The sequence below is a fragment of the Heterodontus francisci genome, chromosome 1 (assembly GCF_036365525.1).
Source record: "Heterodontus francisci isolate sHetFra1 chromosome 1, sHetFra1.hap1, whole genome shotgun sequence".
Lineage (NCBI taxonomy): Eukaryota > Metazoa > Chordata > Chondrichthyes > Heterodontiformes > Heterodontidae > Heterodontus > Heterodontus francisci.
Window position 1 is genome coordinate 28,016,217 of NC_090371.1, and position 25,697 is coordinate 28,041,913.

The following is a 25,697-nucleotide window of genomic DNA, read 5'->3' on the forward strand; positions in this document are numbered from 1 at the left end:
CAATCTTTTAGCTGAAGGGAGTTCCAAATTTCTACTATGCTGAAGTGCTTCCCGATTTCACTCCCTAACGGCCTGGGTCTAATTTAAAAATGATATCCTCTATGACAGCAGAGGAAAATGGTTTCTCTATTTACTCTACCGAACCCTTTTATAATATTAAACATCTCCATTACTTCATCCCTCAACCTTCTAAACTCAAAGGGAGTACTAGCTAAGTTTAGGAAACCTCTTTTTTTTTAATTCTTTCAAAATGAGGGCGTCGCTGGCAAGGTCAGTATTTATGACCCTCGAAAAGGTGGTGGTGAGTCACCTTCTTGAACTGCTGCAGTCCGTGTGATGTAGGTGCACCCACAGTGCTAGTGGGAAGGGAGATCCTCATTTTTGATTCAGCGAAAGTGAAGAAACAGTGATATAGTCCCAAGTCAGGACGGTGTGTGGCTTGGAGGGGAACTTGCAAGTGGTGGTGTTCCCATGCATCTGCTGCCCTTGTCCTTCTAGGTGGTACAGGTCGCAGGTTTTGAAGGTGCTGTCGACGGAGCCTTGATGAGTTGCTGCAGTGCATCTTGTACGACCGAACGACCAACCAACCAGGCTGCTTTGTCCTGGATGTTGTCGAGCTTCTTGAGTGTTGTTGGAGCTGCACCCATCCAGGCAAGTGGAATCAGGTGGTGAGTTACTCACCACAGAATTCCAAACCTTGGACCTGCTCTTGTAGCCACGGTATTTGGCTACTCCAGTTTAGTTTCTGGTCAATGGTAACCACCACCGCGCACCACCCCCCGGTGTTAACTACCAATATTATTTGAATAAATGGAGCTTTACAAATTTGTATTAAGAAAATTCAGGAGATCATACAAGAACCAAGGTAAACAGATCCCCATTGCCCAACTTGAATGACCATTACTGGAGAAAGGTCTATTAACAGCCCTTTAGTTTGGGGTCAAGCAGTGGGAAATTATGAGAGGTGCCTCCAAAAAAGATTGCAGCAGTTTTTCTTTGCCTGATCTTTACTTAGATTAATACAGAGTTATGGCTCTCAGAAGAAATAGTAGGACCACAAACACATCATGTGGTCAGGGAGTACAACATATAGTTGTCAACAGTAAAGAACTACAGATTTTCGTTAGGTGAGCATTCAAATGGATAGCAGACAAGTTATCCCAAGCCATGCCTGCTACCTCCAGCTGTCAAATGCGCAGACCCTCTGTCAGATATGTGCAAACAAGTCAGCTGCTCAGCTCTTACTAGCTGTTAAGTGCTAGACTGGGGAACACAAGGAAGAAATGCTAAAGACGCAGAAAGAGGAAAAACTTGAAGGAGTACCAAATTTAATATACAGTAAACAAACCAATGCGCCATGGACAACACACATGCAACCCCCAGCAGTTCAATGCTTTTAGTGAAAACAACAAGGGAGGAGAAAAGGGATTTTATTTGTACAGCAAATCACGTCTCTCTCAAGCACCCTAAAGAACTTCATGCACAGCAAATTACTCTGAAGGGAATCAGTAAATGCAGCAGTCATTTTCCAAAAAACAACAACTCTATGGGTAGCAGCAAGATGAATAGCAAGTAAATTATTTTTTCAATGACTCTGGTTGAAAAAAAAATTGGCCAAGATGTGGAATTCTCAGAATTCCTTGCCATTCTTGAAATAGTGCATATGGGAAATATTTAACAGCCACTTGAACTTTAGGAACAAGCAGATGGGGAACATGGTTGAACGTTTGATTCAAAAGACGGCACCTCTGACAATGTAGCATTCTCTAAGCAGTGTACGGAAGAGTCAACTTTATTTTGCGTGCTCAAGTCTTGGGAATGGTGAGCTAGACATGTTGGCTTAGTCTCACTGTGGGTAAAATTCACCACAACACATGCACCTTCAAACACAAATGACAATGAAGTTTAATTTTGCTTGCTTTTACCTGGATACATAGTCAGCTGTCCCAAAGGTATTTCCCAGCTCAACTTTTACTTCTCCTATAGCTGCATCGCTCGTGCTGTCAGTCTTGCATGGTGACCCCGACTCTTTCCATGGCTGCACAGGACAGACAACAAACAGAGGCCGCTGTGTTAGCCAGTCATCACCCTACTGAACAAGAACTACGAAGGTATGAAGAGGTGACCCTGCTATTCTAGTGGATAAAGACTGAAAAATCTGGATAACTCTTTCAAAGAGCCGGCACAGAAACAACAGGCCAAATGGGCTTCTTCTGTGCTTGTATCATTATTCTATAATTCTAGTGGGAGCACCGCACTTATAGGGAATCCATGTAGGTGCCAGGGCAAGAGTGCTGAGCCCCTAGTCTCTGACCTCTAGTACCTGCGACTGAAAATTCAAGAACTCAACCTGAAGAGTTACAAATATGGACTTTTTAAAAAAAGTGGACAATATGTTTCAAAATGGCCAGAGTTCTACTGTCTGGCAAGAACAGAAGGATACATTCCAAAGCTAAGAGGTGTCAATTACAGGCATCCTGAACCCAATGAAACATTTTTGAATTGAATGGGCTCTTCTGAAACAAAGAAGGTGTGAAGTAGCCACATCTGGGCCAGTCGGTCACCACAGGGAGGAAGATCAGAGATCAAATCGAGAGAGATCTTGAACAGAGGAAACCCCAATAACAAAAAAACACTTGCTGGGGTCAGGTGGGAGCTGAACAGTGGGAAGCACTCAAAACCCCTCACTACATGGCCATAATACCATCCCTTGCAAACGGGGTGCAGCATGCAGTAAATTTATAGAGGGGAGGGGCAGCTGGACAGAAAGGCCTCAGCAAGATTGATCTGCCAACATGACATCACTGTTCATTTAATAAGCAACATGCTGTAGCATTTTCTTTGTGTAATCAATTGGCTCCTCCTGCAGCTCACCACAGTTACCTTCAGGATAGCACAGCTTCAAAAGGAAGCTGCTGAGTTTCCCCACATCCACCCCCCCCACCCCCCACCCACCCAAAGACAACAAGACCAGACAGCAGGTCATAATCTATCCTCTCAGAAATTACAACAGAAAAACAAAATAGGGAGGGAAATAAAAGGGCAAAAGTCTTCAAGTTTCCTCCCCGTCTCCCCGCAGACACTGCTTGGTCATGAACTTGGGTAAACTTCTGGTCCTGTTTTGAAGGAGTCCTCTCATGTGAGGCATGAATGCTGGGATAGTTCAAACAACTTTCATTTATGTAGCACCTTTAAAGTAGTAAAACATCCCAAAGCATTTCACAATAGTGTATTTAGACAAAATTTGACAGAGCAATGTAAGGAGATATTAGGGCAGGGGAGCAAAAGCTTGGTCAAAGAGTCTTGGGGGTGAGGGGAGGGTAGGGGGCCCATTCCAGGGTTTATTCCCTTGGCAGCTGATGGTATGACCATTAATGGAGGAGTTATGGAATATCAGGAATCCCAGAAAGCTGTACGGCTGGAGGAGTTTCCAGTGATAGGGAGAGGCACGGCCAAGCGGCAGGTAGAGGGAGAAAACACCGAGGAAGGGAGAGGGCTAAACCAGAGCACCAGCTGCATTGCACCTACATAGACTGAGAACGAAGGAAACAAAAAAATCTACAAGCTTTTGAGCCCCACCCAAATCATATAAATTATTAAATTGACATTTGCAGAGATGTCCCTGTAGGTCTAGAACCTCTTCAACTCTCATCCATTTACCAGTTCATTTTTTTTTCAAGGTTTCCAGAAGCCAGTACTGACCACATACAGAATCTAGAAATTTCATCATAATTGAAGAATAGCAAGGATCATTTTTTGTGACAGTGGATTCTGTACAATATGGATGGATGCACTAGCATTCTGGACCTGATTAAAAAAGGTACATATCTATCTGAACTAGCTCCGGAATTAATTAAATGCAAAACATTTTTGAAAGGTATATAAACAGTGACTCACCGTATGTACCGTGACTGAAGCTGGGTGCCGGACAAGCTTACGAACAACGTAAGTAGTTGCAAGAACACAGAAGAGGATGGTGCCAACAATTTCCCTCCACCATTCTAGCAGGAGAACAGGGTCTTTATTTTTGATTTTCTTCTTTACCTTCGGAGAGTCGAAGAATTTGATGGAAATCTGGGCATCACGCTTGCTTCTCTCTTTCCCATAGTAAGGTAGATAATAACCATTGTCTGCTGGCACAAACACAAAGGTTTTCACCACAACAGTAACAAATTTGTACTCATCTAAAACTCTGCTGCCTGTATCCTGGTTCACCCCAACTCCCATTCACCCATCACCCCTGAGCTCGCTGACCTACATTAGCTCCCGGTCCAGCAATGCACCGATTTTAAAAATCTCATTCTGGTTTTCAAATTCCTCATGGCCTAATTTTCCCCTCATCCCCAACGTCCTCTGACCTGACAAACCCGCCGCGATCTCTGCGATCCTCTAATTCTGACTTTTTGCTCATCCATAATTTTCATGGCACCACCTTCAACTGCAAAGGCCCTAAGCTCTGGAATACCCTCCCCGAAACCTTTCCCTTCCTTTAAGATACATCTTAAACTTTGCCTCTTTGACTAAGCTTTTGGTCACTTATCCTAATATCTCATGTGGCTCAGTGTCAAATTTTGTTTGATACCATTCCTGTGAAACTCCTTGGGATGTTTTATTAAGTTGAAGGTGCTATATAAATACAGTTTTTTTGTTACTAGAACACTCTTGTATTATGCTTGAGAGTCGTAAACTGCAGGTTTTCTGCACAGATGAAGCCATTCCAGCCCATTGTGTCTGTGCCAGCTCTTTGCTACAGCAATCCAAAATCAATCCCACTGCCCTTTCTTTCTCTACACTGTCCCCCACCATCATGATCAGTTATCTTTTTCTTTGAATGTTTACCCACTATTTCCCTAAAGAAGTAATCATCACAACTAGTTCCTTTGGGAGAGTATTCAGTGCTGCAAAGAAATCTGTCCAAAAATTGCTCTCCTCCCAGCTCAGGATTTGAGCCAGACGACCCCTCAGCGCTCAGCCTTCTACAACGGGTGGCAACTAAATAAACTCTTCAGAATCACAAAGCACAACGTCAGTTGAACCAACAAAGAAAAGCTTTACTGAAATAGGAAAAGTGTTTTTCATCCCATCTCTGCAGTCGCGCGGCTGAAAGTTAAGTAGTGCTTATTTTCTGTGTGAATTATGGGGCGGTTTACACACCTCATTAACAATAGGACAGAACAACTATTACTCTTTGCATGCCTGAAGTTATAAGCCCAGGTTTCCACCTTTCTCACTGCAAATCTTATAGATTTAAACCTCGGTCGATTGGTGCAACATTCACAATTATAGATCTGTGCACAGAGAGATAATCAATTTTCCTTTTGTGATCATTGGAAGTTCCTGATGATCTGGGACTCCTGTGCTATGCCAGCATGCCAATTAAAGGCCCTGCCCAAAGCAAATATCACTTTGTCTATGTTACACCTGGAAGCACAATACCAGCATGAACCCACCCACAAGAAGTGCTGCTGTGCTCACTTACTCTCTTCAGTACAACTGCTATTCTTAAAGGAAACAAATGCAAGAGATGGAATCTTGCAGTATCTGGCCTCGTAGTGCCCTCTGCTGTTCTACTGAAGGTAATGAGGATTTTGCTCTCTAAGTTGGCAAGCTTCAGTATGCAGATGACATTTGCATGAGCATTCTCTCTGAAACAGAGCTCCAGATCATTGCCAACTCCTTGACCCAAGTATATGAAAATGGGTCTTTCACTAAACAGGAGGAAACCGAAGATCCTCTTCCAACCAGCTCCACAGCACAACTCCTCCTCCGTCAATCAAGGTCAACGTGTGATCCTGGAAAATGTGGACCATTTTCTACACCTTGGGAGCCTCCTCTCGGCTTCAATGTACCAGCTCAGCCTTTGGCCAACTGAGGAAGAGAGCATTTGAGGATCAGTATCTCAAACCAGAGACTAAGATCATGGCTTACCAGGCAGCAATGATCCCTGTGCTTTGATGCGCTTTGGTGACTTGGACAACCTACAGCAAATGTAGTACCACCACCAGAGGTGCCTCTGCAAGATCCTCCAAATCAGGTGGCAGGGAAGGTGGTTCAACAGCAGCGTCCTCTCCCAAGCCAACCTGCCCAGAATCTGGCCACTCATCACCCAAAACTAGCTACGCTGGGCAGGATATGTCGTTCACATCACGACACCAGACTCCTGAAGCAGCAGGTACACCTTAGAGATGTCCTTGAAGCATCCCTGAAGACATCAAACATCCCTGTTGACAAGTGACCATCCTGGAGAGCGCTCATTTGGGAAGGCATTGTACACCTCGAGGGACTTCATTGGGAACATGCGGAGGCAATGTCGAGGTGTTGGAAGCAGCTCGCAAAACTTCAAACTACTCATCTCCCTGACCCTTCAAGCAGCCTGCTCCTCATGCAGCAGAGTCTGCAGATAACACATTGGAATCATCCATCTCGGAAACCATCGAGGCGAGTGGAACGAGTCCTCCTCGATCCCAAAGCCGGCATTTATTCCCCATCCCTAGTGGCCTGAGGTGGCGCTATCGGGTCTTCATAAACCACCAATATGATACATCTGACTGGTTTGCGAGGCTAATTCAGACGTTAGTCAAGGTTCGACTACATCGAGTATGGGACTCGAGTTACACACAGTCAAGACCATATAAGGACAGCAGGCTTCCTTCCCTACAGATCAGCGAAGTAGTCTGCACCAATCTGACAGGTTCATGATCACTTTTACTGACACCAGTTTTACTTCAGATTTTTTTTGAAAAAAAACTTCATTTATTTTTTAAACCGGTTTCAAATTCTCAAAACGCATTGTGGGATTTGACCACACGTTCTCTAAATTTACAGAAAGTTATGGGATCACTAGTCCAGGAAGATCATCACAACATTGCTGTATCCAATGACGCTGAGAGTAAAGACAGAGTACAAACAGGACTGGAAACTGTATAGTCGCAACAAGATTAAGACAACTGTTGGAAAATGTTAGCAAAGCTCACAGTCTAGACCCACATGACGAACAGTCAATTGAGCAAGTGATACTGGCACCTGTGGAACTACACTCCAGACATTCAGCACTGAGAGAATAGGAGAAAACTGGAAAGGGAGGGGGAAAAGGGAGGAGCACAGGCAAAAATCAACCATACACTAAATCATATAAACCCTTCTTTTTGGGCATGAGTACTCACAGGTGCTATTAAAGGGTCTTACTCATATCAAGCTGGACAAACTTGAAAACATTCTGGATAGCCTTCCAATAAAGTAACTGAATCTTCATGTTTTCATTAACCCTTAGAATCCAAATATGTTAACCCCAAGACTGCACGGCCAAGGATGTAAATCAAGACCATTCATGCCCATGCCTTCAAGCACAAACTGTACAGCTCCTTAAAATTGAGGAGATCTGAAGGGCATTGTTACTATTAAAAGATGGGAGCTAGAATTTAGCAGTTTATTTTAAGTTGTGTATTGGTTACAGCAAACACAAGATAGAGATGCTGGACTCAGTAGAGAAGCTGTAACACTTACCGTATGGATACTGTAAAATTGACAAAGCTCCATTACTGTATTCATCATGAGAGTGTCTATCGTTGCTGAGGCATTTATCATGTTCATCAGACCGAATCAATGCTGGTGTTCTAGCTGGTGAATCTTTAAAAAAGAAACACACTTTAGATTACTATCTCTAGACAACATGCTTATGTTGCTTGGCTGCCATGGCTCAGTGGGTAGCACTCTCACCCGAGTCACAACGTCATGGGTTCAAGTCCCACTCCAGAGACTTGAGTAGATAATCCAGGCTGGCACTGCAATGGAGTATTGAAAGAGCACAGCACTATTGGAAGTGCCCTTTTTCAGATGACATATTAAACCAGGGCTCCCATCTGTCGTCACCAGTGGATGTAAAAGATTCCACAGCAGTATTTGATGAGCAGGGCAGAGCTCCCCAGTGTCCTGGCCAACATTTACCCCTTAACTAAAATATCTAAAAAAAAAAACAAACAATCTGGTCATTTATTCCACTGCTGTTTGTGGGACCTTGCAATGTGCAAATTGGCTGTGGCATTTCCTACAACAGTGACTATAAAAGCTATGAGGTGCTTTGGGACATCCTGAGGTCTTGAAAGGCACAGTATAAATCTGAGCCTTCCTTTATTCAAAGACATATCAGAGACAGCAAACTGGACGCTACGTCCAGATTCCTAATAGAAACAGTTAAGGATGCCAAACTGCACGACGTCTTCAGCAAACCTGCAGACGGAGCGCAGCGCAGATACACATGGTCAAGATCGGACGGGTCTGCCCGTTCCAGGATTGACTTCCTGTTTGTGTCCCGTGCTGTCACGGTCGGATCCACCGACGTCAAGCCGGTGTTCTTCTCCGACCACTGCCTCTTACTGGCCGACTGTCACTTACAGGACGACCAGCGGGTTGGCAGAGGGACGTGGAAGCTCAATGCGACACTGCTGACCCCAGAGAACGTTGAGGAACTCAAAAGGGATTACAATGGTTGGAGGACCGTGAAACCCCTCTTTGAGTCTCCAGTTCACTGGTGGGAAGCGATTAAGGAGAACATCAAGAGGTTCTTCATCCACAAAGGTGTTCAGAAGGCGAGAGAGAGAGACAGAGGGAACTGTCCCGACTCCAGAAAATTATGCAAAATCTACTCCGGTTGCAGTCAATGGGGGTCGAGGTCAAGGAGGACCTCCAAGAGGTGAAGAGCCAGCAGGCCTCGCTCTTTGCCAAGGAGGCCTCCAAGATCATCTTCCGGTTCAGAGTCCGCTCCATCGAGCAGGATGAGACGTGCTCGCGTTACTTCTTCCAAAAGGTACACAGAGAGAGCTCTGTTATCAGCAGCCTGAAGGAAGAAGATGGCTCGGTAACGTCTTCGCAGCCCGACATACTAAGGATCAGCAAATCCTTTTATGCTGGGCTCTATGACGCGAAGCCCACAGACAGCAGAGCCTCCCAGTCCTTCCTGTCATCTTTCACAGAGGTCTTAGATGACAGCAGGAGGGAGGGACTGGACAAGCCGCTAACTCTGGACGAGCTGACAAAGGCCGTCGAGTCCTTCGAGACGAGTAAAACTCCCGGGAGCGACGGCTTACCGGTCGAGTTGTACTCGGCCCTGTGGGACTGGGTCGGCCCAGACCTGCTGGAAGTATACGAGAGTATGCTCCTGGCCGGCAGCATGTCAGAATCCATGAGAAAAGGCATCATCACCCTCATTTACAAGCAGAAGGGGGAGAGGGCAGAAATCAGAAATTGGCGGCCCATCTCACTGCTTAATGTTGATTACAAGATTCTGTCCAAAGTCATAGTCGTCGAGTCAAGTCTGCTCTGGAGTTGGTGATTCACCCCGATCAGACCTGTACTGTACCCGGCAGGAAGATCTCTGATAGTCTCGCGCTACTCAGGGATACGATCGCCTACGTACGGGACAGGAGGGTGGACACCTGCCTCATCAGCCTGGACCAGGAGAAGGCTTTTGACAGGATATCGCACACCTACATGATGGACGTGCTTTCCAAAATGGGGTTTGGGGAGGGAATCTGCAATTGGATCCAACTGCTCTACACAAACATCAGTAGCGCAGTGTCAATCAACGGGTGGGAATCTGAAAGTTTCCCGATCAAATCTGGAGTCAGACAGGGCTGTCCTCTGTCCCCGGTCTTGTTTGTTTGCTGTATTGAACCCTTTGCTGAGTCTATTAGGAAGGATGCGAGCATAAGAGGGGTGACAATCCCAGGCAGCGGAGGCACTCAGGTCAAAACCTCCCTGTACATGGATGACGTCGCCGTCTTCTGCTCGGATCCGCTGTCCGTGCGCAGACTGATGAGCATCTGCGACCAGTTCGAACTGGCCTCGGGAGCCAAAGTTAACCACGGCAAGAGCGAGGCCATGTTCTTTGGGAACTGGGCTGACCGATCCTTTGTCCCCTTCACCGTCAGGTCAGATTACCTGAAGGTGCTGGGGATATGGTTCGGAAGGGCCGGGGCGTGCACCAAAACATGGGAGGAGCGAGTAGCCAAGGTACGACAAAAGTTGGGCATGTGGTGGCAGCGATCTCTCTCCATTGTGGGTAAGAACCTGGTCATCAGGTGCGAGGCGCTCACGTTGTTGCTCTACGTGGCGCAGGTCTGGCCCATACCCCACTCCTGCGCCGTGGCAGTCACCCGAGCCATTTTCCGCTTCGTCTGGGGATCTAAAATGGACCGGGTCCGGAGGGACACGATGTTCAAATCTCTGGACATGGGCGGGAAAAATGTACCCAACGTGGCCCTCATCCTGATGACCACCTTCGTGTGCGGCTGCATCAAGCTATGTGTAGATCCCCAGTACGCAAACTCCAAGTGTCACTACGTGCTGAGGTTCTACCTGTCCCCGGTGTTGCGAAGGATGGGCCTGGTCACATTGCCGCGGAACGCACCATGCAGTTGGGCGGCGCCGTACCACCTATCCTTCGTGGAGCAGTTTCTGCGGAAAAACACCTTTGGCCACCGGTCCATCAGGCAGTGGTCTGCACGGAATGTCCTCAAGGCCCTACGGGAAAAGGAAACGGTGGATCCTGTCGGATGGTTCCCCGAGCAGACCGTCAAAGTCATTTGGCGGAATGCCTCATCACCAGAACTTTCAAACAAGCACCAAAACGTAGCTTGGCTGGTGGTGAGAAGAGCCCTCCCCGTCAGATCCTTCATGCACACCCGAAGTCTCGCCCCCTCCGCACAGTGCCCCCGCGTTGGCTGTGGTGGGGAAGAGACGGTCGCCCACCTCCTCCTGGAATGTGCCTTTGCAAAGCAGGTGTGGAAAGAGATGCAGTGGTTTTTGTCAAGGTTCATCCCAAGCAGCTCTGTAACACAGGAGTCTGTGCTCTATGGGCTGTTCCCAGGGACGCACACCGAGATAAACATCAACTGCTGCTGGAGGACTATCAATTCGGTGAAAGACGCCCTTTGGTCTGCCCGAAATTTGCTGGTCTTCCAGCACAAAGAGTTGTCCACCACCGAATGTTGCAGACTGGCACATTCCAAGGTCCAGGACTACGTGCTGAGGGACGCACTAAAGCTTGGGGCAGCCGCAGCAAAGGCTCAATGGGGAAAGACCACAGTGTAAGGTTCCCCCACCAAGCTGGACTGAGGGGCTGGATCCATGGGAAACCCCTCGAACTGTATCGTTAATATTCTGAATTGCTGTAAATGTAAAACTGTAATTGACATGACAATTGTGAAACGGAAGGGTTGGGAAGGAACTCATGACAGTATTGAAGGAAACTGATCTCCCTTGCAATGTTTGTATTTTTTGGTGCTGTTTGGAAACTGTCTGGCAATGTAATTTTTACAGATGTTTATGAATAAAGTATATTTTGGAAATTAAAAAAATATCAGAGCAGAATGGTCCAATGGTCCCACCTGGTGGACAATGTGACTATTACATCCACCCATTTCCACAAGTCCTGTGCCCTGCGACAGTAAGATACTAATCCAGTTCATGTTAGAAATGGCTTACAAAGTAAAGAATCTGAAGACTTTTTCACTTGCTCAAGTGCATTGATCCATCTAGTGAACTGACTCCCTTCCTAATCTTTATTCTTTTCCTCTCGACCGCCTTCCACCCATCAAAAAAAAGGTCTCTGACTTGGAACAACAAAAGCGGAAGCTGAAGGTATTTATATTTATGCTAGTCAATGTGCATACCCAAGTCAGTCAGAAATTAGGGTCAATATTAGCATAAACATGTCCACTAAATGGCACTTGGAAATTCTCCCCAAACTCAATTTTAAGAGGAAAAGTGAAGTTTATTGGTTGAAATGAAAATTATCGTTCCTAGCGCTAGAGATTACAAAATCAGAGGCAAAAATTGTGAATAAAAACAAAAACCTGTGGTGGTAGCCTAGATAATTCATATTTGTGAGGCATGTCCTACACAAAGGTAGTCAAGATCAATTTGTATTTTTCAGTTGAATCAGAACCAGAAGACAAGAAATAAGAGCAGCAGTAGACCATTCGGCCCCTTGAGCCTGCTCTGCCATTCAATACGATCATGGCTGATCTTCTGCCTCAACTCCATTTTCCTGCCCTGCTCGCCATATCGATTCCCCGAGACAGCAAAAAACTGTCTGTCTCAGCCTTAAAAATACTCAATGATGGATGGAGCTAAAATGGGACAAAGTGCCTTCCTCACCTGTAACTATCCTATGATCTTGTAAATCATGTTTGGAACCCAACAATGGAGCAATGATCAATGATGAAGCATCCACAATCCTCTGGAGTAGAAGAATTCCAAAGACTCTCAACCCTCAAAGAAGTAATTTCTCCTTAAGTCAGTCCTAAATGTTCAATCAATCCCATTTCCTGAGGCTGTGCCCTCATGTTCCAGATTCCCCAGGCAGGGGAAACGTTTCAGTGTATACCCTGTCAAACCCCTTCAGGATATTGTTTGTTTCAATGAGATCATATCTTATTCTTCTAAACTCCAGAAAATATAGGCCCAATTTACTCAACCGTTCATCATAGGAATCAATCCATGAGGCGCTGTGGGCCATCAGCAGCAGCAGAATTGTACTCAACCACAATCTGTAACCTCATGGCCCGGCATATCCCCCACTCTACCATTATCATCAAGCCAGAAGACCAACCCTGGTTCAATGAACAGTGCAGGAGGGAATGCCAGGAGCAGCACCAGGCATACCTCAAAATGAGGTGTCAACCTGGTTAAGCTACAGCCCAGGACTATCTGCGTGCCAAACGTCATAAGCAGCATGCGATAGACAGAGCTAAGCGATCCCATAACCAAAGGATCGGATCTAAGCTCTACAGTCCTGCCACATCCAGCCGTGAATAGTGGTGGACAATTAAACAACTAACTGGAGGAGGTGGCTCCACAAATAATCTCCATCCTCAATGATGGGGGCGCCCAGCACATCAGTGCGAAAGATAAGGCTGAAGCATTTGCAACAATCTTCAGCCAGAAGCGCCAAGTTGATGATCCATCTCGGCCTCCTCCTGAAGTCCCCATCACAGATGCCAGTCTTCAGACAACTCGATTCAGTCTGTGTGATATCAAGGAACGACTGAAGGCACTGGATACTGCAAAGGCTATGGGCCCTGACAATATTTCGGCAATAGTACGGAAGACCTGTGCTCCAGAACGTGCCACGCCCCTAGCCAAGCTGTTCCAGTACAGCTACAACACTGACATCGACCCTGCAATGTGGAAAATTGCCCAGGTACGGCCTGTACACAAAAAAGACAGACAAGTCCAACCCGGCCAATTACCGCCCCATCAGCCTACTCTCAATCATCAGTAAAGTGATGAGAGGTGTCATCAACAGTACCATCAAGCTCACACTTGCTTCGCAATAACCTGCTCAGTGACATTCAAATTGGGTTCTGCCAGGGCCACTCAGCTCCTGACCTCATTACAGCCTTGGTTCAAACATGGACAAAAGAGCTGAACTCCAGAGGTGAGGTGAGAGTGATTGCCCTTGACATCAAGACAGCTGAGTATGGCATCAAGGAGCCCTAGCAAAACTGAAGTCAATGGGAATCAGGGGCAAAACTCTATTGGTCGGAGTCATACCTAGCTCAAAGATGGTTGCGGTTGTTGGAGGTCAATCATCTGAGCTCCAGGACATCACTGCAGGAGTTCCTCAGGGTAGTGTCCTCGGCCCAACCATCTTCAGCTGCTTCATCAATGACCTTCCTTCAATCATAAGGTCAGAAGTGGGGATGTTCGCTGATAATTGCACAATGTTCAGCACAATTCGCAACTCCTCAGATACTGAAGCAGTCAGTGTAGGAAAGCAGCAAGACCTGGACAATATCCAGGCTTGGGCTGATAAGTGGCAAGTAACATTCGCGCCACACAAATGCCGGGCAATGACCATCTCCAACAAGAGAGAATCTAACCATCTCCCCTTGACATTCAATGGCATTGCCATTGCTGAATCCCCCACTATCAACAGCCCAGGGGCTACCATTGACCAGAAACTGAACTGGAGTAGCCATATAAATACGGTAGCTACAAGAGCAGGTCAGAGGCTAGGAATCCTGCGGCAAGTAACTCACCTCCTGACTCCCCAAAGCCTGTCCACCATCTACAAGGCACAAGTCAGGAGTGTGATGGAATACTCTCCATTTGGCTGGATGGGTGCAGCTCCAACAACACTCAAGGTCAACACCACCCAGAACAAAGCAACCCGCTTGATTGGCACCCCATCCATTCACTCCCTCCACCACTGACGCACAGTGGCAACAGTGTGTACCATCTCCATGATGCACTCAGCAATGCACCAAGGCTCCTTAGACAGCACTTTCCAAACCCATGACCTCTACCAACTAGAAGGACAAGGGCAGCAAATGCAGGGAACACGACCACCAGAAAGTTCTCCTCCAAGTCACACACCATCCTGACTTGGAACTATATCACCGTTCCTTCACTATCACTGGGTCAAAATCCTGGAACTCCCTTCTTAACATCACTGTGGGTGTACCTACCCCACATGGACTGCAGCGGTTCAAGAAGGCAGCTCATCACCACCTTCCCAAGGCCAATTAGGGATGGGCAATATATTATTTATTTATTTTTTATTTAGAGATACAACACTGAAACAGGCCCTTCGGCCCACCGAGTCTGTGCCGGCCAACAACCACCCATTTATACTAACCCTACAGTAATCCCATATTCCCTACCACCTATCTACACTAGGAGCAATTTATAATGGCCAATTTACCTATCACCTGCAAATCTTTGGCTGTGGGAGGAAACCAGAGCACCCGGCGAAAACCCACGCGGTCACAGGGAGAACTTGCAAACTCCGCACAGGCAGTACCCAGCATCGAACCCGGGTCCCTGGAGCTGTGAGGCTACGGTGCTAACCACTGCGCCACTGTGCCGCCCCAAGCGGCCTGGCCTGCGACACCCACATCCCATGAATGTACAAAAAAAAAAATCTAGTGAACCTTCACAGTAAGATCAAAAGGAAAAAAAATGAGAATAGGGAATGGGATGGAAGGGAGCACGGGAAGGGTTGCTCTTCAATGGACTTTGTCTAGGAAATACTCGTAGAGCACAGGAAGGAAAATTGAGCCATGGGACAGCCCGACAACCATTAGGGAAGAGGAACATCAGCTGGCCAGTGTGATTTCGGAGATAGTGTCAGGGGGCTGGCATTACTGGAAAAGGGGTACATCTGAAGACAAACGTCAGCCCAGGGATGGGAGGGATTGGAAGATCGGAAAAGCTCTTGCAGCCAGCGAGGAGGCAAGGGTGGTGGCAAGGAAGATGCAGCCGTTCAGTGAATGGGATTTTGAGCCAAACTGAGGGGGAATGTGTCCAATTCACAAATTGCTCCTTATTTATGGGGCAGACGAGGGGTGTAGTGGGGGTCTGGGGTGAAGGTATGGCATGGGGTGTTCTTTTGCTGCTTATTCCAATCGAACACTGATAAATGGAAAAACTGCTTAGAGGCAGAGTGCATCTCACAAAAACCAAAAGGCTTCACCAAGATTCTTTCGTAAACTTTAGTCTCGCAAACTGAACAGATTTAAATAGTTTCAGAAAAAACATTGGACATTTACTCAAGTAGGGATTTTAGGCTAACTTCTTTACCCAGGGAGCGGTTAAAATGTGAAACTCGCTACCACAGTGAGTAGTGGAAGGAAATAGCACTGATGCATTTAAGGGAAAGCTACATCAGGACTTGAGGAAGGAAAGAATAGAAGGATATGGTGATCGAGTGAAATGAAATAGGGTGTGATCAGGGTTGTGTGGAACATAAACACTGGTATTGACCAATTGGGCTGAATAACTTGTTTTTATGTTGTAAAACTGTATATAATTAACATGTAATATGGGTAGTGATAAAGAGAGAGCATTGTCTTTCTGAAGTGAAAAGAGCTGCATTTTCAGGGAAAGCAAAGTTCAAGGCAATTGCATGTCAAACAATTGAAGTGCTGCTTCAGTACTGAATAACTTACGGATTAGAGGCTTCCATCTGACGTTAGGCAAAGACATGACTTCATTGTCCCCATGGTCCTCCATAGTTGGCACCATCAATGGGAATTTATCACACAATCTAACAGACGACTGCATATACAGCTGTCCCTTGTACATGCCTAGAATAACAGAGCGAAAGGATGGGACAGTTTAGAAATGGCAGGAATATTACAAAACACAAGAGTTCAGTGGGTTTAAAATTCACTGAGTATTTTCCTGTTCAATTGCAGTTGTCTCAAATTCACAATTTAGTCTGTTTTTAAAAAAAAACAGAAAATTAAAAACAGAAAATGACAAATATATCGAATCAGTTAGCACCTGAAGCGGAAAGCCAGTGTATTGAGGGTTTGGCTCATTGTCAGTACTAACAAGGGATGAGTGCAGTGGAGCATAGCGGATATCTATCTTATTCTTTCAAATGCTGACCGACTGGCTGCGTCTTCCTTGTTGCTCTCTTCACCTCTTATGAAGATCACAAGCTGCTCTCTGCTGCTACCTGTATTCCTTGCACCCTTCCATTATATAAAATGGAGCATTTCATTGCACAGTTTTTTTTTTCTTTACAGCACAGAAACAGGACACTGGGCCCAGATGGTTTATGCTCCACATAAGATTCCTCCCACTCGACTCCATCTAACTCCAGCAACATATCCTTCATCACACTTGGAAGCTGATCTGAACCAGGGGTCATGACTCTCTGAAGCTTCTTCCTAGCAACAGAGCATCTGTATTCTCGGGTCACAGAAATCATGCAATGACCAACTGGAGCTCATGGCCATACACTAGCCTTAAATCTCAAATTCAGTCAAGGCTTTACCTGATAAAAGTGCAGTGTCCTGGCACCTGGCTACTGGACTTCTTAAAATGAAGGTAATTTGTGGGGTTTTCGCATTTCAAATTACACTTTGCTGCAATTTACTCCGTGCATTAGTTAGCTTTGCTCGGTATTCCATTCGGAGATTTTCTTCCATTTTTTTTTGGGGGGGTGGGTTTCCCAAACATGTTATGTGATTTGCAAGATTACAGGATAGTTACAGGTGAGGAAGGCGATATGTCCCATTTTAGTACATCCATTCAGATAAAAAAGGTTCCCCGCACCCCCAACCACTGCATATGAACATACAAATTAGGAGGAGTAGCCATTCAATAAAATCATGGTTGATCTGATTCTAACCTCAACTTCACATTCCCACCTAGCCCCGATAACCTTTTACCCCCTTGCTTATCAAGAATCTATCTACCTCTGCCTTAAAAGTATTCAAAGGCTCCGCTTCCACCGCCTTTTGGAGGAAGAGAGTTCCAAAGACTCACGATCCTCAGAAAAAAAATATTTCTCCTCATCGGTCTTAAATGGGCGACTCCTTATTTTTAAGCAGTGACAGCATATATGGCTTGAATGATTCCATTAAGGTCAGCCTTGATGAATTCAAGTCCCACACGAGAGACTTGAGCACACAATTCGGTCGCAAACTCCAATGCAGTACTGGGAGTGCCACACTGTCAGAGGTACTGCCTTTCATATGAGATGTTAAATCTAGGCTCGCTTAAAGGGGAAGGGGGAGCTGGGGAGGGTTGCAAAAAAGATCTCGTGACACTATCTCGGAGGTGCCGGGCAGCTCGCCCTAGTGTCCTGGCCATTATTTAGCCCGCAACCAATCATCTGCTAATTGCTGTTTGTGGGAATGTTCTGTTTGCAAATTAGCGGTAATATTTCTCCAACAGCTTTTCATGTGCAACTTCTTCCTTTTGGCCTTGGACTTTCCAAAGGCCATTTCAGTTGTCACTTCCTCAAAGGTGGTGAGTAGGACCTAGCCTTCTTTCATAGTATCCAACTAGCGGTCTAGAAATCACAACGTGGGAAATTACGCCATTGCACTGGAGTCCTCATGCTGACATGCGGCACAGCCTACACCAAGGTGCCAAGCTGGCAAGTTTAAAATGGTGCCAGCATACTCCACACTCTAATACTGCAGTTTAGTTTCATCCCCTTACCAAGATAGACACCAGACTCCGCTGACTCAGCCGCTCCTCTTGCAGCCTCCACGATGTCTTCCTCATCCTCCATTTCATTGCTGTGACTAGCGGAGTAGCTGGCATCATCGAAGAGGCTGACAGGGATCACTTCCCCATCCTCAACCAACCAGGCTGATGCGACTGGAGTACAGAACTGGCCAAGCAACAGGAGAGGGCAAAAATACATCACAATTAGGCGCAAACCTCTGAAAACTGTTTACCTACAGAGCAGAACAGAAATTTTGAATTTGACTGATTCTAAAAACACAATTTTCTCTTGATATTCGACCCATGCATCAAATTTTTTTTTTTGTTACCTGGTGCTCCCACTCCAGTTGCCCGCCTTGTTTGTTACTAAAAGACATAACCTTCCAGTCCGAGACGGAGACTTTTATAACCCGGTCTTTAAAGGTGGCTTCCTGGTCCCCTTCAGAGAATATTTTCGATTGTCCATTCTTACTGCTAGCACTGGAACTACTCTCAATGTAGTTGATCCTTGATGTGGCATCTCGAACAAACCTCAGCTCATAGTGTCCAACACTGAAGTTCCACCTCAAGAAAATAAAGCACAGAGTTTGCCACACAACTAACAGCAACTTACATTTATATAGTGCCTTCAGTATTACAGGAGTGTTATCAAATAAAATTATAGCACCGAGCCATATAAGGAAACATTAGGACAGGTAACTAAAAGCTTGGGCAAATAGGTAGGTTTGAAGGAGCGTCTTAAAAAAAAAGGGAGGTTTAGGCAGGGAATTCCAGAGCTTAGGGCCTTGGCAGCTGCTGGCAAACAATGCTGGAGCAATTAAAATAAGGGATGTGCAAGAGGGCAGAATTGGAGGAGTGCAGAGTTCCAAGGGGTGTAGGGCCGGAGGAGATGACAGATATAGAGGCGCGCCAGGCCGTGGAGGAATTTGAAAATAAGGCTCAGAATTATAAAATCAAGGTGTTGCTGGAGCAGGAGCCAACGTAGCCTCTCAGAACATGGCCAGTTAATTTATGAAAGGCCAATTACACTGCAGGTAATGCACAGCAGTTCATAAGTATAATCTGCCCCTCGAAGGCCTGTTACATATTAACTTTAGCTGGCACCTAATGCTCCAGTTGGTTTTCCAATATTTAAAACATATCTAGTGATGTTTCTAAAGATGGTCCAACAGACTGCCTACCCAAGTGGCATGGGATTAATTCAAAAACATCTAACCCTTTACTCCTTGTAGTGTGGTCTACAGTCAGATCATCTACCCAACTTTCAAGTTACTGTTTGTGCCAATGGGTATCTGTTGGCACAGTGCTGACATCAAAACAGTAGTAGAACTGGCCTGCTAAAGCTGGCTCAAACACCAAAATAGGGTGGACACAGAAAGAGGCAGAATTTCTGCAGAGGTTAATATCCTGCTCCAACCGTCCCCTCCAAGACGCCCATCTTAAATCTAAGTTCACCGATGAATAGAACGGCGATCGAAACTCACTTCTCGGCACCAGATCGCGGCCCCACAGCCCTGACCGTTTTCTGCATGCGCTGCAGCAGCAGGAGGTCCGAACCCTGCTCAGTAGTCTCCTCTTCCCAACGGCGGCAACCCCCCGCGGAGCAGACATATTGCATCTGTGGAGGGGAGGGCGGAATAAAAGAGAAAACAAGAACCTTTTTAAATAAACCAGGCATGTGGCAGTGCCAAATTAATTTCTAACATCCACTACTGCGAACAGCATCAGACCACATGCAGAACAGCAAAATATAAGTGGAGCCTTAGCTGGGGTATTATAGCAACTGAACTCGGGATGATTTGTGCTACAGAAAAGCCCAATTGAAATCCCAGTGTCTCCTAAAGGGCTGTAAGGAGGTGCAACTCTGTCTCACATCCCCAATGCTAGAAGGCATTTATTATGTACACTGACTGTAACTGCCCGATGGTGCACAATGTTCAATGCACATGACTTTTTCTTTAAAATTACACAGAATTTACAGCATACAATCAGGACATTCAAGTCCACGGCAGTGTTTTTGTTCCACACGAGTCTCCTTCCATTCTACTCTATCTGAACCAATCAAAAATATTTAACATTTCTTGGAAGCTGAATCTTAAGCAGAGGCTATTTTTTCCTGAAGTTTCTTCCTGCCAACGTACAAGGGCAGCAGGAATACAGAGCCACAAAACGCGGTGGCTTGGTATTGGGGCAGGAATGAGTTTTGAAAACAGGCAAAGCAGCACAGAAACAGCAACCATGCTTTTCAGACTGCCAGTTTATGCATGCACAGCTCTGAATCAGCACTGGCACATACTTTACACTTAAAAAAATACAACATCTGACTAATTAATGGGCAAAATGGAAAAAAAAGCACAGAAAGATGGCCCAACAGTATCTGAAAAGAAGGGGCAGGTAAGATTAAGGGTGCTGTGAGGAGCTCCAAGATCTCATCCAAACAAGGCGATGTGGGTCAAGCACCACACGAGGACTCCAGCACATAATCTAGGCCAATGTAGTGTTAGTACAAATGGGTGGTTGATGGTCGGCACAGACTCGGTGGGCCGAAGGGCCTGTTTCAGTGCTGTATCTCTAAATAGAAATAAATAACTCTCTGCTATATTGCCCATCCCTAATTGGCCTTGGGAAGGTGGTGATGAGCTGCCTTCTTGAACCGCTGCAGTCCATGTGGGGACTAGTTGGAGTCATACCTAGCACAAAGGAAGATGGTTGTGAATATTGGAGGTCAATCATCTCAGTTCCAGGATATCACTGCAGGAGTTCCTCAAGTTCCCCTCGGCCCAACCATCTTCAGCTGCTTCATCAATGAGCTTCCCTCCATCAAAAAGTCAGAAGTGGGGATGTTCGCAGATGGCTGCACAATGTTCAGCACCATTCACAATGCCTCAGATACTGAAGTGGCCCGTATCCATATGCAGCAAGACCTGGATGACATCCAGTGGCAAGTAACATATGCACCACACAAGTGGCAGGCAATGATCATCTCAAACAAGAGAGAATCTAATCATCTCCCTTTGACAGTCAATGGCATTATCATCACTGAATCCTGGGGGGGTGGTTACCATTGACCAGAAACTGAACTGGACCAGCCACAAATAAATACGGTGGCTACAAGAGCAGATCAGAGGCTGGGAATTCTGCAGCGAGTAACTCACCTCCTGACTCCCCAAAGCCTGTCAACAAGGCACGAGTCAGGAGTGTGATGGAATACTCTTCACTTGCCTGGATGGGTGCAGCTCCAACAACACTCAAGAAGGTCGACACTGCCCAGGACACAGCAGTCCGCTTGACTGGCACCCCATCCACCACCTTCAACATTCACTCCCTTCACCACTGACGCACAGTGGCAGCAGTGTGTACCATATAGAAGTTGCACAGCAGCAACTCATCCAGGCCAGAATTTTACTCTCGGACGGGAACCGTACACCGACTGAAAAGTCGATGGTGATCCTGCCTGCGCCGGACCTGGGAATCGAGACCACATTTTATAGTCCCCAAGCCCTTAAATAGGTCCGAAGCGGAGACTTCTACCACATTGATGCAGGAAGTCCCACCTAATGGAGCAGATGGCCAATCAGTGGGCCAGCTGCTCTTTGTGCCAGCAGCGCCACTGAGAGCAGTGGCCAATGCTGGGACTGCAACCCAGATTCAAGATGAAGAGAAAGGATGTCCCCGGAAAAGAGGCACTTTTTGGGGCCTTTCCGGGGGTGATCGGTTGAGCTCTCTCTAACAACACTGTGGGTGTATCTATACCCCGAGGACTGCAGCAGTTCAAGAAGGCTGCTCACCACTACCTTCTCAAGGGCAATTAGGGATGGGCAATAAATGCTGGCCCAGTCAGTGACACCCACATCCCCATAACAAATAAAAAAACAATCCAGGAGAGGAGGTCCATTGGGAGCGGTTTTCTTTCGGATGGGATATTACACCAGGGGCTGAGCAGCTTGCTCCAATGATTCAGGTGGATTTCAAAAAGTCGAAAAAGGCACTTTTCTTTTAAAAAAAAGTTGTTATTTCTTGGGCAGCAGTCCTCCCTCAAGAAAAAGCTCTTGCTGCCTTCATTTCTGGGTCATTTACAGCATTTTTCTGGTAGCATCAGTTAGTTGAGCTCAAATACCTGCAACAGTGTTTAATGCTGCATCAACTTAGATTAATGAACTCAAAAGCCAACACAGGACTGGAGCTACAGTACTTCTGACTGAGGTCAAGAAGACACTGCAATTTTTAGGTAACTTTCTTTTTTTAAAAAAAACAACTTTAGAATGAACCTCAATATTTCATCAAAGAATGTGATCAGATTTGTTTTCAAGTCTGAAAGGCCCCATGAGGAAAAGTGGGATAAATTTAAAAAGAAAAACATTGCAGGGATTTGGGGAAGGAGCAGAGGGATGGGACTACTTGGTAACTCTTCCAGTGCAGACGCAATGGGTTGAATGGCCTCCTGTGCTGTATCAGTCTACATATTCTATGATAAAATAAAAACAAGAAATGCTGGAAATACTCAGCAGGTCTGGCAGCACCTGTGGGAAGAGAAGCAGAGTTACCGTTTCGGGTCAGTGACCCTTCTTCGGAACTTACATATTCTATGAAATGGAATCACATCCATAAATTCAGTTACCTTTCCAGTGTATGCGTCCAACCCATAGCTTGTCCGTGACTTCCCTCCAACCAAGACTACATCATCGCCAAGTCGGTAGGATGATTCCAGTAGAGACTCCACCGTAAAAGGAACTGCCTCCATGCTCTCTCGGTCTCGGTCCCATTGGAAAAGGTGCCCATCCAGGGACGGAATTATTACTTTGTTCCCAAAGACCTGCAGATAAGTACAGCTGTTACATCCTCTATGCAGCTTAAGCTGTGGGCAACAGCACTGCACAAACACAGCATACATTTACACTGGCAGACAGCAACAGTGCAAGCCTCAGAACCATCGGTTTACACAGCCAAGATGGAACACTGTTCTGTGGCTGCTGCATATTCCAACGTATAACTGTCAGAAGGGGAAAAGGGGAGGGGAAAGGAAAGGGGGCCAGGAACATCCCAATAGAAACAATGCCTCATTAGGGTGACATATAGGACAGAAAATCCCATTAAAATACATGACTTTGTTTTAGCAACTCAAACCCACAGCTAAGGCAGCAGAGATATTCTTTCATTGTGGGTTTAATTGCACATTCATTCTTGGGACTTAGTGAATCCATATACATAATATAATGTAAAATCAGGGGTTTGGGGAATATGAATATATGCACACGTGAATGAAAGAGGGGGATAGAGATAAATATAAAAATGTTAATTATACCTTATTATAAATTATATTTTTACATAGAGTTATTTTACAAATACATATACACAGCATGGAATATACAATGCACAAAATTTAAACATCACTAGATTTACAGGCTGTTTGACCAAGTTTGGGTGTGTAGAGCATGATGAACTGTTGCTATGTGTACACGTGGTTAAGTTACAACAAATAAATCTTAAAATAGGATAAAAGAGGATAAAAATCATAGAACAGAATGTTAAATGGCTACAGCACAGGAGGCTGCCACTTGGCTCGTCATCTGTGTGCCGACTCTCTGAAAGATCAATTCCGCTAGTCCCACTCCCCCTTCCTTTCCTTTTCCTGTAACCCTGCAAATTCTCTCTCTCTTCAGGTACTTATCCAATTCCCTTTTGAAAGCCACCACCACATTCAGGCAGCGCATTCCAGCTCCTAACCACTCACCGCTTAAAAAGTTTTTCCTGTCATCGTTGGTTCTTTTACCATTCCTGGTTCTCGACTCTTCCACCAATGGGAAGAGTTTCTACCTATTCTGTCCAGACCCTTCATAATTTTGAGCACTTCTATCAAATCTCCTCTTCTCTAAGAAAAGCAACCGTCGCTTCGATAATCTATCCATATAACTGAAGTCAATCATCCCTGGAACCATTCTCATGAATCTTTTCTGCACCCTACCTAAAGTTCTAAACAGGGGTAAACTCTGCACTGAGACTTGAACCTAAGTGCAGTCAGTGACCACATTTCACGTTGCTCAAATAAACTTTTTTTTTTAAAGTTAGAGGCAAGAGGTTGCAGAATAATAAGTGGAAATAAATTAAAACACACTTCCCTCCACCTAACCCGCCCCTCCCCAAAAACTGGAGGAAACCTACTCCAGTTCAACATGCTCCTGAAAAAAACCTGCCCTGCTGGAACATCTCACTTTCAATATTTCAAGGGGACATCTTTCAGATTAACCTGAATTACAGCAAGATTAAGAAATTCCAACACCCAACAATGTTTCACATGCTGTACTAGATTGGAAAGCCATGGCCTTACATAAATGAGATATCATATAGCATCTCAGCACATCTCAAGTATCCTAAAACTCTTCACATTCAATTTGCGAAGTGCAGGAGTTGTCAGTTAAGCAAATATTTCCGCCACTTTGTGACAATCGAACCAACAGGAATGTGATAATTAGATGAATGAGTAGTTAATCTAGTGGAAGTGAGACTTTTGTTCAGTAAAGAATACTGGCCAGGGCATGACCATTGAGAAATTTTCTCACTGCAATCTGGTAAATTGCAGACAAATGGATCTCATGCTCTAGACAGAAGTGGCAAGTACCAACGATCTGAGCTGAACACAAAACAAAGATGATGTCCACAATTTAGTATCCTCCAACCAAATAATGCCAGTTAAATATGCTGCACTGGTTCACTGAACACAAGCAGTGCTGAAGCAATGGACGAGTCTAATGTGCAGTTGTCATCACATCTGTTCTCAGGCTAACTCCCTAATGCGATCCCTGAAAAGTCAGTGTGGAGATAAGAAGTTAACTGCACAGAACAAAGGGAAAGGCAATTGATAGGGCTCAATACAGGAGACGATTTGCAAAACCTGAACAAAAGGGCTCTTGACAACACAGCCAAGCGCCGATGTCATTAGTGCGCTCCCAGCCGCGCACATACAGAGAACGCTTCTTCCTGCCAGCATGGTGCAGAGCATGCGCAGCCTACGCTAGCACCCAGCTTGCCAGGACTAATTTGTGCATGCGTTCCAAAACATCGCATGCTGGAACAGGGCCGCTCGCTCCCCGCCGCGTCCCCCCTCAGCCACTTGCTCCCTGCCACCTTCCAACAGCTGCTTGCACCCGCCCTAGTCGCTTCCCCCACTTCAGCTAATCGCTCCCTGCTGCGCTACCTGGGGCAGGGATTGAGTCGCCAAAAAACAAGGCGGGGAGCCAGCGGCCGAAGGGCGACGGGGAGACCCAGGAGTCAGCAGCCAAGAGGGGGGGGGGGGGAGCGGTGAGGCCTGGAGCGAGCAGCCGAGGTGAAGAAGCGACGAGGGTGGGAGCGAGTGGCTGTTGAGGGGGGGAAAAAAAAAAAAAGAGAAGCGAACTGACGCACTCTGGAGGAGCGCGAAGAGAAGTGCGATGGCTTCGATTTGAATTATAGCCCAGAATCCATTTGCACTGCAGTAATTGTGCAACAGTATGAATCTATGATCCATATGAATATATTTCCAAAACCATTATGTTACAAAAATAAGCATCATACAAAGAGCAAATTGAAAGATGCCATACATGGAGTAAAACAAAGGTTTACCAGACTGATCCATGGGGTGGTGGGACTGTCCTTTGTGGAGAGATTGAGGAAACTGGGTCTCTATTCTCTACAGTTTAGAAGAATGAAAGGTGATCACACACTGAAGCATATAAAATTCTTATAGAGCT

At 45.8% G+C, this 25,697-nt stretch overlaps 1 protein-coding gene across 3 annotated transcripts in view; it reads right to left on the reverse strand.

Annotated features, from left to right (window-relative positions):
* Positions 1 to 25,697, reverse strand: part of eif2ak3 (eukaryotic translation initiation factor 2-alpha kinase 3) — an 85,995-nt gene that overhangs the window by 31,311 nt on the left and 28,987 nt on the right. For all 3 annotated transcript variants that reach the window (XR_010974790.1, XM_068028762.1, XM_068028769.1), the window contains 8 exons: positions 22,592 to 22,786; positions 19,458 to 19,591; positions 18,303 to 18,537; positions 17,965 to 18,139; positions 15,954 to 16,091; positions 7,504 to 7,626; positions 3,898 to 4,130; positions 1,926 to 2,038 (listed from right to left, as the gene is read on the reverse strand). Coding sequence is in view for 2 of the 3 variants with exons in the window: in XM_068028762.1 (XP_067884863.1) it covers positions 1,926 to 2,038; positions 3,898 to 4,130; positions 7,504 to 7,626; positions 15,954 to 16,091; positions 17,965 to 18,139; positions 18,303 to 18,537; positions 19,458 to 19,591; positions 22,592 to 22,786 (1,346 nt within the window). In the remaining variant the exon portion in view is untranslated. The remainder of the gene's footprint in view (positions 1 to 1,925; positions 2,039 to 3,897; positions 4,131 to 7,503; positions 7,627 to 15,953; positions 16,092 to 17,964; positions 18,140 to 18,302; positions 18,538 to 19,457; positions 19,592 to 22,591; positions 22,787 to 25,697) is intronic.